This window comes from Rhinatrema bivittatum, chromosome 1 (genome assembly GCF_901001135.1).
Source record: "Rhinatrema bivittatum chromosome 1, aRhiBiv1.1, whole genome shotgun sequence".
NCBI classification, from domain to species: domain Eukaryota; kingdom Metazoa; phylum Chordata; class Amphibia; order Gymnophiona; family Rhinatrematidae; genus Rhinatrema; species Rhinatrema bivittatum.
The window spans coordinates 410,363,728-410,376,782 of record NC_042615.1 but is presented as its reverse complement, the minus strand read 5'-3'; the positions used below and the strand labels follow the sequence as shown (position 1 = coordinate 410,376,782).

At 41.9% G+C, this 13,055-nt stretch overlaps 1 protein-coding gene across 10 annotated transcripts in view; it reads left to right on the top strand.

Annotated features, from left to right (window-relative positions):
• The window catches only part of IDUA (iduronidase alpha-L-), a 914,728-nt gene that overhangs the window by 754,078 nt on the left and 147,595 nt on the right, over nucleotides 1-13,055 (top strand). For 8 of the 10 annotated variants that reach the window (XM_029602401.1, XM_029602339.1, XM_029602392.1 and 5 more), the window contains one exon: nucleotides 9,470-9,595. In XM_029602401.1, the coding sequence (XP_029458261.1) occupies nucleotides 9,470-9,595 (126 nt within the window). Of the gene's footprint in view, nucleotides 1-9,469; nucleotides 9,596-9,868; nucleotides 10,039-10,316; nucleotides 10,364-10,997; nucleotides 11,094-11,240; nucleotides 12,491-13,055 lie in introns of those variants that run through there. The other 2 variants (XM_029602347.1, XM_029602362.1) reach the window with 2 other exon arrangements.

Here is a 13,055-nt window from a genome sequence, read left to right as displayed (position 1 = left end):
GTGTTGCTGCTCGTGAACTCTTTGCAACTGTAACTGGAAAAGAGGCTTTAATTTCTCAGCCAGAAATATCATTAAACATTAGCCATGCTATATGACCTAGCATCACCCTCTAGTCCAAAAGTCAGTTATTAGAAGGAGAGGCTGTTGGCTAGGGTGAAGGAATGGGAGCACCAGAGGCAGAGAGTTAGTGGTGCAATGGATAAAAAAAGTGGACATCCCACATATTACTGTCAGCTTAAGCAAAACAAAACAGACCAACTACCTCATACCTCAGGATAAGGCTCTGCAGCCAATGATGCTGAATATGAAAAAACAACTAGCATTCTACCTACATACACTAAGAATAAAACCAAAGACAAAAATGATAATCCCAACTCAACTAAAATTCAGCACCCAACCCCAGATGCTACAACTAACCAAAACACAGCAAAAAATGGAGATGGATTTGATGCAACCACAACTAATCCTGGTGTCAATTTTATTATTGAAACAGAAACCACATATGCCATAATTCCTACCTGGATTCTAACCAAGACAACCGATCTGAAAAACCATTGTTGTTATACAATCACAGAAACAAATGACACTAAATATTTGAAAAACACTCCAATAATAAAAATGATCGACAACTCCTTCATCCATCTTCCATTCCCATCAAATATCGCATTCATGTGAAACTACGGCTCACTACTTGGCATCTGCCTAATTTTCCAGCTCATAACTGGCCTATTCTTAGCTATACACTATATAGCTGAAACCTCATCCACATTCTCATCAGTAGCACACTTCTGTCGAGATGTCAATTATGGTTTATATGCCAACAGAGCATCTCTATTGGCATATAAACCATAATTGACATCTCTTGTGACGTCTGTTGTGAATGAGCTGTTTAGTGGACCCTTGGGCCGACCTGTGAGAGACTGGGGAGAGGTGTACTATAGTCTCTAATGATTGACAGGTCGGGAGGCGGATACCAGGCAGGAGCTGGAGGTGAGCTTCACCCTGGAAGCCGGTACTCCCCCGGGAGAAGCTCGTAGGAGCCCAGCCGCTGGGACTTAGGTGATTCACCCTGGAAGCCGGTACTCCCCCGGGAGGAGCCCGTAGGAGCCCGGCCGCTGGGACTTAGGAGATCACGGAAGCTGGAACTGGAGCAGGCAGGCAGGGATCCAAACTCAGGCAGGAACTGAAGCGGGCTGGAGCTGGTACCAGACAGGAACTGTGGCAAGACTCGGAACTGGAACCAGGCAGGAACTGTGGCAAGACTCGGAACTTGAACCAGGCAGAAGCTGAAGCAGGACTGGCTACTGGAACCAGACAGGAGCTGAAGCAGGGCTGGCTGCTGGAGCCAGACAGGAGCTGAAGCAGGACTGGCTACAGGAACCTGAAAACAAACTGGAACTGAAGCAGAACAGGTTACTGCAAGCAAGCTAGACAGAAGCAAGACTTTGGCACGGAGTGAAACAAGTCTCAGGCAGAGACGGCGTTACTAACGCAATTGCACACTCCGGGGCACGGCGCTAGGAACCCCGTTGCAAGGCAAAGAGGATCTGGATTGAAGGTTCTTTTATACTGCTGTATGCGGGCAACTCCCTGGGAGTAGTACACATGGACCGCCCCTCACTAGCCCTATAACTGAGGAAGAGTGCTGCGGGCCGGCCCCTAGGGAGAGGGCGTGGCCCAAACCAGGAAGTCCAAGCAGAGCCAAGCAAGCCACAGGCAGGAACCAGAACATCGAGGCCTCCCAGGCCCTGGAGCAAATCCTGGATAGTACACAGGTGAGGCCCTGGCTTCGGAGCGGCCTCCAAAAGAAAAAGGTAAGATGCCTCCTGTGGCACAGCAACAGGAGGGATCACAACAGTGTCCACCTACACATTGGATGAGGTATCTACTACGGGTCTTACCTATACAACGAGACATGAAATATTGGAGTAGTGATTTTATTTCTATTAATAGCCACTGCATTCGTAGGATATGTACTACCATGAGGACAAATATCATTCTGAGGTGCTACCATAATTACCAACCGATTGTCAGCCACCCCCTACATCGGAGACATACTAGTCCAATGAATCTGAGGTGGTTTCTCAGTTGACAAAGCCACTCTTACACGATTATTTGCATTCTACTTTCTCCTACCATTTATTATTGCAGGAATAATCATTCTCCACCTACTATTCTTACACGAAACAGGATCAAATAACCCACAGGATTAAATTCTGATACTGACAAAATCACATTCCACCCATACTTCACTTATAAAGACACTCTCGGATTTATTATTATGCTCTCTATCTTAAACACTAGTAGCACTATTCTCACCAAACCTACTTGGTGACCCAGAAAACTTCACTCCAGCAAACCCACTTGCTACTCCACCACATATTAAACCAGAATGATATTTCCTATTTGCCTACGGCATCCAACAATTGATCCCAAATAAATTAGGGGGTGTACTAGCCCTTCTGTTCTTCATTATAATCCTCCTACTTATACCAACTTTACACACCTCAAAACAACAAACTATGGGCCTTATTTTCCAAACGTATCACACGCGGTAAGGGACGTTTCGCACGCGAAATGTCCCTTTTCGCGTGTGATACCAAAATGGGGGCGGAGTCGGCCCCGGAAGAGGAGGAGTCGGGGCATCACCGGGGCCGACTCCGCGATGACGGCGCGCACAGCGAAAAGGTAAGTGCCTTTTCGCTGCCTATTTCACTCCCAATAGCTGCACCTCCTATGGTGGCGCTATTGGGTGCGAAACTGGCAGCGATCGCACCGCGACGGTGCAATCGCTGCTGGCTAGCGCAGGCCCACCCCCCATTTCGGCCCCCCGCCCCTCATCTTCTAAAGTATGGCAGGCCTGCGATACTTTAGAAAATGAGGCCCATAATATAACATTTTGACCTATTATACAAATTATATTTTGACTAATCGTGGCAAACACACTGATCCTAACATGAATTGGAGGACAACCAGTAGAAGACCCATTTATTGTAATTGGCCAACTCTCATCAACAGCATATTTCATACTTTTCCTAGTCTTACTACCCATAGCAGGAGCCACAGAAAACAAATTACTGTGTCTTAATAGTTTAAACGAAACCAGCCTTGTGAAACAAAAATAGTGGCTAACCCCTCTTTTAGACTCCGATAATCATTTAAATATAAACCTAGTCAAGTTAAATCTTAAGCAATGAACTAAACTTTTTCCAAGCACTGCTTAAAATTATAATAGTTTCATCATTAAGCTTAAAACGATTGACTAAACTTTTTCCAAGTGCTGCTTAAACAATTTTTTTCAGCTACAAAATGTTTTTGTAGTTAAGAAATGTGGAAAGAAGGCAAAACGAAAACACATTAAGAAAGGTGGAAAGAAGGCAAAACGATTACCGGCATGGTTAAAAGGGGAGGTGAAAGAAGCTATTTTAGCCAAAAGATCTTCATTCAAAAATTGGAAGAAGGATCCAACAGAAGAAAATAGGATAAAGCATAAACATTGGCAAGTTAAATGTAAGACATTGATAAGACAGGCTAAGAGAGAATTTGAAAAGAAGTTGGCTGTAGAGGCAAAAACTCACAGTAAAAACTTTTTAAAATATATCCGAAGCAGAAAGCCTGTGAGGGAGTCAGTTGGACCATTAGATGATCGAGGGGTTAAAGGGGCACTTAGAGAAGATAAGGCCATCGCGGAAAGATTAAATGATTTCTTTGCTTCGGTGTTTACTGAAGAGGATGTTGGGGAGGTACCCGTAATGGAGAAGGTTTTCATGGGTAATGATTCAGATGGACTGAATCAAATCACGGTGAACCTAGAAGATGTGGTAGGCCTGATTGACAAACTGAAGAGTAGTAAATCACCTGGACCGGATGGTATACACCCCAGAGTTCTGAAGGAACTAAAAAATGAAATTTCAGACCTATTAGTAAAAATTTGTAACTTATCATTAAAATCATCCATTGTACCTGAAGACTGGAGGATAGCAAATGTAACCCCAATATTTAAAAAGGGCTCCAGGGGCGATCCGGGAAACTACAGACCGGTTAGCCTGACTTCAGTGCCAGGAAAAATAGTGGAAAGTGTTCTAAACATCAAAATCACAGAACATATAGAAAGACATGGTTTAATGGAACAAAGTCAGCATGGCTTTACCCAGGGCAAGTCTTGCCTCACAAATCTGCTTCACTTTTTTGAAGGAGTTAATAAACATGTGGATAAAGGTGAACCGGTAGATATAGTATACTTGGATTTTCAGAAGGCGTTTGACAAAGTTCCTCATGAGAGGCTTCTAGGAAAAGTAAAAAGTCATGGGATAGGTGGCGATGTCCTTTCGTGGATTGCAAACTGGCTAAAAGACAGGAAACAGAGAGTAGGATTAAATGGGCAATTTTCTCAGTGGAAGGGAGTGGACAGTGGAGTGCCTCAGGGATCTGTATTGGGACCCTTACTGTTCAATATATTTATAAATGATCTGGAAAGAAATACGACGAGTGAGATAATCCAATTTGGAGATGACACAAAATTGTGCAGAGTAGTTAAATCACAAGCAGATTGTGATAAATTGCAGGAAGACCTTGTGAGACTGGAAAATTGGGCATCCAAATGGCAGATGAAATTTAATGTGGATAAGTGCAAGGTGATGCATATAGGGAAAAATAACCCATGCTATAATTACACGATGTTGGGTTCCATATTAGGTGCTACAACCCAAGAAAGAGATCTAGGTGTCGTAGTGGATAACACATTGAAATCGTCGGTTCAGTGTGCTGCGGCAGTCAAAAAAGCAAACAGAATGTTGGGAATTATTAGAAAAGGAATGATGAATAAAACGGAAAATGTCATAATGCCTCTGTATCGCTCCATGGTGAGACCGCACCTTGAATACTGTGTACAATTCTGGTCGCCGCATCTCAAAAAAGATATAATTGCGATGGAGAAGGTACAGAGAAGGGCTACCAAAATGATAAGGGGAATGGAACAACTCCCCTATGAGGAAAGACTAAAGAGGTTAGGACTTTTCAGCTATGAGAAGAGACGACTGAGGGGGGATATGATAGAGGTGTTTAAAATCATGAGAGGTCTAGAACGGGTAGATGTGAATCGGTTATTTACTCTTTCGGATAGTAGAAGGACTAGGGGACACTCCATGAAGTTAGCATGGGGCACATTTAAAACTAATCGGAGAAAGTTCTTTTTTACTCAATGCACAATTATACTCTGGAATTTGTTGCCAGAGAATGTGGTTCGTGCAGTTAGTATAGCTGTGTTTAAAAAAGGATTGGATAAGTTCTTGGAGGAGAAGTCCATTACCTGCTATTAAGTTCACTTAGAGAATAGCCACTGCCATTAGCAATGGTTACATGGAATAGACTTAGTTTTTGGGTACTTGCCAGGTTCTTATGGCCTGGATTGGCCACTGTTGGAAACAGGATGCTGGGCTTGATGGACCCTTGGTCTGACCCAGTATGGCATTTTCTTATGTTCTTATGTTCTTATGTTCTTATGTTTTTTACTATCAACTGCCCAAATAAATTAAGTGACAAGCCTCCTACCACAAACATTTAAATAAAGACCAGTATGAACGGCAAAACGAAGGCTTTACTGTGTCCTCTAGCCAATCAGTGAAATTGATCGCCCTGTTCAAAGGCAGGGATACTACCACAAGACGAGAAGACCCTATGGACCTTTAAACGCACATTCAACTTATGAACCCCACACTTCTAGGTCTTCCACTAATTGCAGTAGCACTTAAAAAAAAAAAAAAAAAAAAAGATAAAGTGCGTAGCTTGCTGGGCAGACTGGAAGGGCCGTTCGGTTTTCTTCTGCCATCATTTCTATGTTTCTATGTTTCATTATTCCATGAATCATGCTAACTAAACCAACAGAACAATGATTAAATAACTGCCTAGCTATGATACAAACATGGCTTCTTCTTAACTTTACAAAACAACTTCTTTCCCCATTATTTTATTTATTTATTTATTTAACAGTTTTTATATACCGCACTAGGGGTAGTAGTCTGTCCATCTTAGCGGTTTACATATTAAAAACATACATAATATCAAAGACATACAGTAAAATACAAACTTTACAATTTCTTTACAACTGATTATCAATAGTGTCAGACATTATAAGAAGCAGAAGTGAGATATTCATTCAGATATGTTGTAAGCGCAAGTGAATAAGTACGTTTTTAATGCTTTTTTAAAATCATTACGGTTTTCTGTTAATCGAATATACTCAGGGATTGAGTTCCATAAAGTAGGACCTGCAATAGAAAAGGCTCGTTTTCTGGTTAATGCCAAACTTGCAGATTTTATTGTAGGAATTTCCAACATGCATTTATTCATGGATCTGAACTGTCTATTTGGTCTGTATAATCTCAAAAGTGAACATAGCCAGATTGAATTGGGGTTATATAGTAAATTATGAATTGTAGTCAGAATTTCGTAGGAAATACGGAATGAAATTGGAAGCCAATGTAAATGATATAGTAATGGTGTAATATGGTCCCTACGTGAAGCATTGCATAGCATTCTGGCTGTTGTATTCTGGACAAGTTGTAAATCTAATAGGACCAAAATAAGCCGCTATCTTAACATCACTTATAACATTCCTTATTACAATAAACCTTCTAGGCTTATTACTATACACATTTACACCAACAACCCATCTTAATCACCCTCCTCCCTTATATGCACTGTAGAATGGGCTATCCTGACACAGGCCATCGCTAAGCAATTGGCAGTATCGATCATGCCTCACCCAGCACAGAAGACCTCAGCATATATTTCAGTTACATGCTATCTCACATTGCCCATGAAGAACATGGCTACTTGGCATACTTGCTAAGACCTGGCCTTCATTTCCTACCCACCAACCAGCAAGCCTAGTTCTCATTGGCAGGGGTCATCGTGAGTCCACATCGATCATGGCTAACACCAGAGTTGGTAGAGAAGTTGGTCTTTATTAAAATATTTATTAAAATATTCCTCCCTCTGCTGTTTCCCCAAATTTTCATGCAAGTGGCAGGAGGACTGAGTGCATAGCTACAGCAAACTAATACCCACATATTTTGTCCTCAGTGCTTTGCAGTGTTGTTGCCAGTGGCCACTCTTTCCAGTGCTGCTGGGCTTGCTTCTTGTGCCCTGCCTGTTTACTGGTTCAACTTCTCATTGTGCTACTGTACCACTGTTGCTGCCCTGCCACTTTCTCCCACCCTGCCTCTATTTGTTGTACTGGAGTGCTTTTGGCGCAAAACAAAAACATTAAAAAAGAAAAGAAAAACCTTCTCCTCTTCCTCTGCCCTTCCCTGCATGTCTTGATATACTGGAGCCTTACTTCTGCTGCTGCTGCCCAGCCTGCTTAGGCTATCTTGTCCACTCCTCATTCCCTGTGTTTCTTCTTCTTCAGTACCGTGGTGATTTGTTATACCACTCTTGAGGCCTGGCCTGTTCTTCATGTTCTGCATCTTTCCTGGTTCAGAACTTTGCTGCATTGCTCTACTGCTGTTATTGCCTGGCCTACTCCTTCTGCCCTTCCTCATTTGCTTTACTGGGGAACTTTTGGCCCCCAAAAACAAAAATGTAAAAAAGGAATATCTTTTCCTTACATCTCAGCTCTTTCCTGGTCCAGTACCTTTCTGTGTTTTATTACTCATACTACCTGGCCTGCTACTGCCTCCTCCCCCCCCCCCCCCCCCCCCCCCCCCGCCTATTTTTTGCCCCATCATGGTACCTTCAGTTATTCATGCCACTGTTGTCTATGCCATTTTTTCCCCTCTCATGATGCTTTAAGTTGCTAAGACCTCTTTTGATGGTACCCTTTGCCCCAATCTTGATGTCTTAGAGTGTTCATGCCACTGTTGATGGTCTCCTTTGTCCCTCTCATGATGTTTTGAATGTGTTCTTGTCACAAGTAATGCTGCTTTGCCCCTTTTATGGTACCTTAGGTTTGTTCATGTCATTGTTATTGGTACTCTCTTTTAGTGCCTTTGGATAGTCTTGCCACTGTTGCTGGTGCCCTTTACACCTCTTTTGGAGCCTTGGAGTGTACTTGCTACTATTGAGCCTATTGTGCCCTTCTTACAGTGCCTTGGGATGTACAAGTCAGCATTGGTACTCCTTTGCTCCCCTTTTTGTGGCTTGAGGGTGTTGATGCTACTGTTGATGACCTTTCCACTTTTTTGCAGTTTTTAGGTATTCTTGCCACTGTGATTGCAGATTTGCCCCTCTTACAGAGCCTTGGGGTATTCATGACTTTGTTTGGGCTTGTACACCCCTCTTTTGATATCTTGGGCTCTTCATGCCACTGTTGGTGCCACTTTGCTCCACTCTTGGTGTTTTGGAGTGCTCTTCTCGCTGCTGCTGGTGCCTTTTTGCAAGTTTTACTAAACTTGGACAATTTTAGAGCCTAAAATAGGATGCAGAGCTTCCCCTATTGACTTTAATGGAAAATGAATGACTGAATGACAAAAACAAATAATTTTGAACCAAAATTATTTGAAACAAATCATTGAGCCAAACAAACCAAATGAATGAACTGAAACAAAAATGTTTTCTATGCACATCACTACTCATTACCATCCTCCTTTTCCAGGAATTGTCTGTGTTCATCCCAATGTTTTTTAATTCTCTTGCTGTTTTTTACCAACGTAAATTACTTTGATAATTGCCTTCCCTATGTTACATTCAGAAATAGATGGGTATGATATTAGAAAAGAAGAGAAGATGGAAATGAAATGCATTGTGGGGGTAATTTTGTAATATTGTTCATTAGTTAGTAAAGATGTGCTTAAGTTACACTGATTTTCAAAGCAGACAATGATACACCATGTCTAACTGCACACAGCTGTCCCTGCTAAAATATCTGCACAGATTTCCCATGAAAATGTATTCACATACTTTTTAACATCCCAAAGCATATACCTAAGTGCAAACCCCTCCCCAGCTCTGCACCCCCCCCCCCGGAATGCCTTCACTCAGTCTGGCTAAACTGCCATGTGAAAAGGAGATATGTGCATAAGGAGACCGCCATATTGGGAAGGGAGTTTTTAAAAAGCCCATTAATGCAAGTAAATACATTAATGCATGTGTTTTACCCACAGAAAATGAGGCAATGCTTTTGAAAATGACCCTCTCTAAGAAAACCTTGTGATTGGAAAGAAATGAGTAAGGCTTGAAGCCTTGCCATATGCCAGGTTCACTTCCCACTCAGATCTTTCAATCCCCAGGACAGTAGAGCTGATGGTGCTATCCCTCTTATACTTTAAAAACTATTTTATATTTATCTCAAAACTGTTCACTGCTAGTTAGCTATATTTACTATTGTTTTCTTCAAGTGAATGCTAACCATACAATGTTTTTGACTGGTAATGTTAAATAATTTCTGTTATAAACTTGAAATGATTAAGCTCATTTTTCTTTCAATTTTAACTGTGTCATGTTTTTATTTTGTTTTGTTTTTGTTTAGGAGCCAATGGTAAAAGAACCATTACCATTTCCTAAAGAAGGAAAGCTATATATCAAAATTGAGCTTCCGCTTCCTTCTTTGTTTCTAATCCATGTGTGTGCAAGAGCTATTACCCCTCCAGATCAGGTATGGCAGATTTGCATCTCTAAGCTTTTGTCTGCTTAAATATAAAGACTGAAAGATCAATTTAAAAACAAGAGCATGTGCGCAATAATGTGGATACATGTGTGAAAAAGCATGAATTTTCAGTAATGTGACAAAGTTTGCGCAAACTTTTCAAAATGTACATACTGTCACACACATTGTTTTGCACATAGTCATGTGCACAACACACATCGCACGTATGTTTGCACGGGCGGGTGGTGTGCCTGCTTCAGTGTACCACTTCTGGATCCACAGGGGCATACATTGGAAAATGCCTCGCCCTGCCCACCAGCCCAATTTTGACACCAGAGATGTCCAAAATTTGGTGTCCTTGGTGGTAACCAACGAGGCCAACTTATTTTTTGTTTCTGGGTGCACTGGGATCTCAGGAGAAACAAACTTGTCTGGATGGAGCTCTGCAACACTTTCAATCATGGTACCTCCAATCCACTTGGGGTAAGTTGAATGCGGGATAATGGTGTGGGGCAATGCATGGGGGGGCTAGTAGTGGTGTCTAGACGGGGGTGATGGCATGCATGACCAGGGTCAGTCTGTGCATGAGGGGGGGCTACTAGGGGGGTATTGAGTGTGGTACAGCTACTCACATCTAAACGAGTAACAATCAATAGTAACATACTAGTATGGCACTCACATTGACAATAACCATGCACTAACAATGTGCCTCATATTTTTTGCCATATAGATTGAGGATTTGAAGAAGAAGGCCCGGGAGCTGTGCCTGAAATGGAGGTAAGATATTCCTCATGCCAACTTGTAATTGTTAACAAGTGCCACCTATGTCCTCTTGTGTCAAGTAGCACATTAATCACCCCCTCCTCTGCCCCACTTGTGTTTTGTACTGTATTTATTAAAATTTAATAATCACTTGTACCACGACCCAAGCAATATACATAAAACATATATAATTAATACAATAACACAGATATTAAAAAAGATTTAAGACACACTTATACAAAACTATGCCAATTAGTATCAGAAGTGATGGTGGCAAATTTCAGATTTACATTCCAAATGCTTGTAACATCAATGACAGAATGAAAGAGTCAAATGAAAGCCAGTCCTAGCAAAAATGACTTTAGCAGTCTCTTAAGACTTGGTCTCAACCTTCACCTTATGCTAATCCTCCTTCACATATCTCTGTGTCACAGGCTCCTTTCTCCTGAAAGTTTTTAGGAAAGATACCCTGTAGCCCAGTTGACATGCTTTCAGGGACTAATCCTACTCCACTATTGATTTCCCTGAAACCATCATGGCTCAGGTCCAATACAACAATGTATAGCATCACAACTTTACATGTCTTGTCACATACACCTCTTGCGGTGAGTTTAATCCTTTTCGCACTTTTCTTTTCCTCACCCCCTAGCACATCGTTGTCTCCATCAATGAATATCATGTTCCCATCAATGAACAAGATTGCTCAATCACCTACCGAAAAGGAAAGCAGCACCTGGATGACAAGGTTGTCCTATACATAACAATGCTTCTTCCCTTGGCCTTCACCTCTCCCTCCAAAGGCTAGTCCTCCAAGTGTCTCAGTCCTCCTGCACATCATACTCTGCAGCATGTGAGCACACAACATGACACACACTTGCTTTTGTCTTCATAGAATCCAGCTCCTCATCATTGTTGTCTTCCTCAGATGAGAAGGAAGAGGATGGAGCAGATGATGATGGTGGCAAGGCCCCAGCCCCATACCCTGCCGAAGCAGCAGCAGCAGCAACCACCACTGTGGAGGAGCAGGATTATCCTCCCCAACCCCTTCCACCATGACAGGAACCAGTGGTGGTAGTGCAATGCCTCTGACTCCAGCAGACACATCCCGGGCCTCACCAGCCCCCAGACCCCTTCCTCCTGGGGCCTCCTTCCAGTTTAACCCAGGGAGCTAGGGATGCTGCAGTGCAGACTGGCCAGCCTTTGCTGGCTGAGGGAGGCCTGTATTCTCATCTGCTGCATCTGCCATCATCCTCACCCCAGCAGTCAGAAAGAGTTTCTTCAACGGGAGCACCTGCTCCTGGTGAAGAGAGTCTCTTTCTAGGTGGCAATTTGAAGCCGTAGTGCAGGTTCTGGTAGAGGACCAAAGGAGGATTTAGGCATCCCATGGGAGTCTGCTCAGAATGATGCATCACCACTGTCATGCCCTGTAGAGAGTGAGCATGGCGATGCGGCTTGAGGCCAGGAGCCAACAGCCATTATGGAGATAAAGTCATTCTCTCTAACTTGCTCCACAAAAAAAAATAGACACATCTGTTGCAGTACAAGTTAACCACATTTATTAATGTAATATTACATGAGAAGCATCATACTCCAGGCTAACTCTCAGCGTATGTTCCTAAAATCCAATATATACAATCAGGCTTATATGCTGTTTATTTCTACAAAATCATGGTTAAAGAGGTCAGCATGATCCAGGTCCTGACTGCAGTTACCTACAAGCACAGCAAATTTTTGTTCGCACAGGAAAGGATCACACATCATTATATCTATTTTCTACCAAATACAATTAATTCTTCAACTTTGGCATAGTGGTATTCTGCATATTTAAGGATTGTTTAGACTTCAGTATGTTTCCTTATTATATTTTATCTAGTGCAGAAAGCAAATTTTTCAACAACTATTTCATATATTTTATTCTTATTAAAATCTAAAACAGTGTTTCATAGCAAGAATCAGTAAAAAATGTATACGTTGAATTGAACTATATTGAATAGAGAAATGCAATAAAACCTTTGACATCATCACCATTTTGAGCAGACTCCTAAATCTGAGTTTGCAGCTGTTCCTAATTCCCTGGGGTTTTTTGTTAGGTTAATAGTTGCTCCCTAGTTAGCCTCTCCCTATCCCTTTTTATTTTGAAATGTTTGTTAATTTCTTAAGAAAAACATTAATTTGTTAATAAAAAAAATGTTTACACAGCAAAATACTTTGAGTTAACTTGTGCTGATATTTTCCATGAGGTATATAATCCAAAGTAAACATTTAAATCGATAACCTGGAGTTACATGGCTAACTTGTGAGGTATCCCTCTAAAAATGGCTTTGAATATTGACCTCTGTGGCTTTTTTGGTGTGGGAATAGCCATGATGGCAGTTCACACACTTTAATTTGATGCTTAAGAGCAGATGGGTTATTCTTCAAACACTTCCCTCAAGTTCCCCCTCTCCCCAATCTCTCATTCTGCACAGCTGAGCCCAGAAGAGGAATGTGGTTATAGAGTGTTGCGAATGACAAAGGACAGATCATAAACACAAAGGGATAGATTTTACCTTACTCTGCAACTTTCGAGGAAGTCACTACATGTCAGTGACACAGCTTCAGCTAATCCTGGGTGTGTGGCTTACTTGTTTTTCAAGCTAGCATATCAGGCCCTGTTCCCAGTGTTGCTGGTGACCATGAGGTGGATAGTGAAAAAAAAAGATAGTAT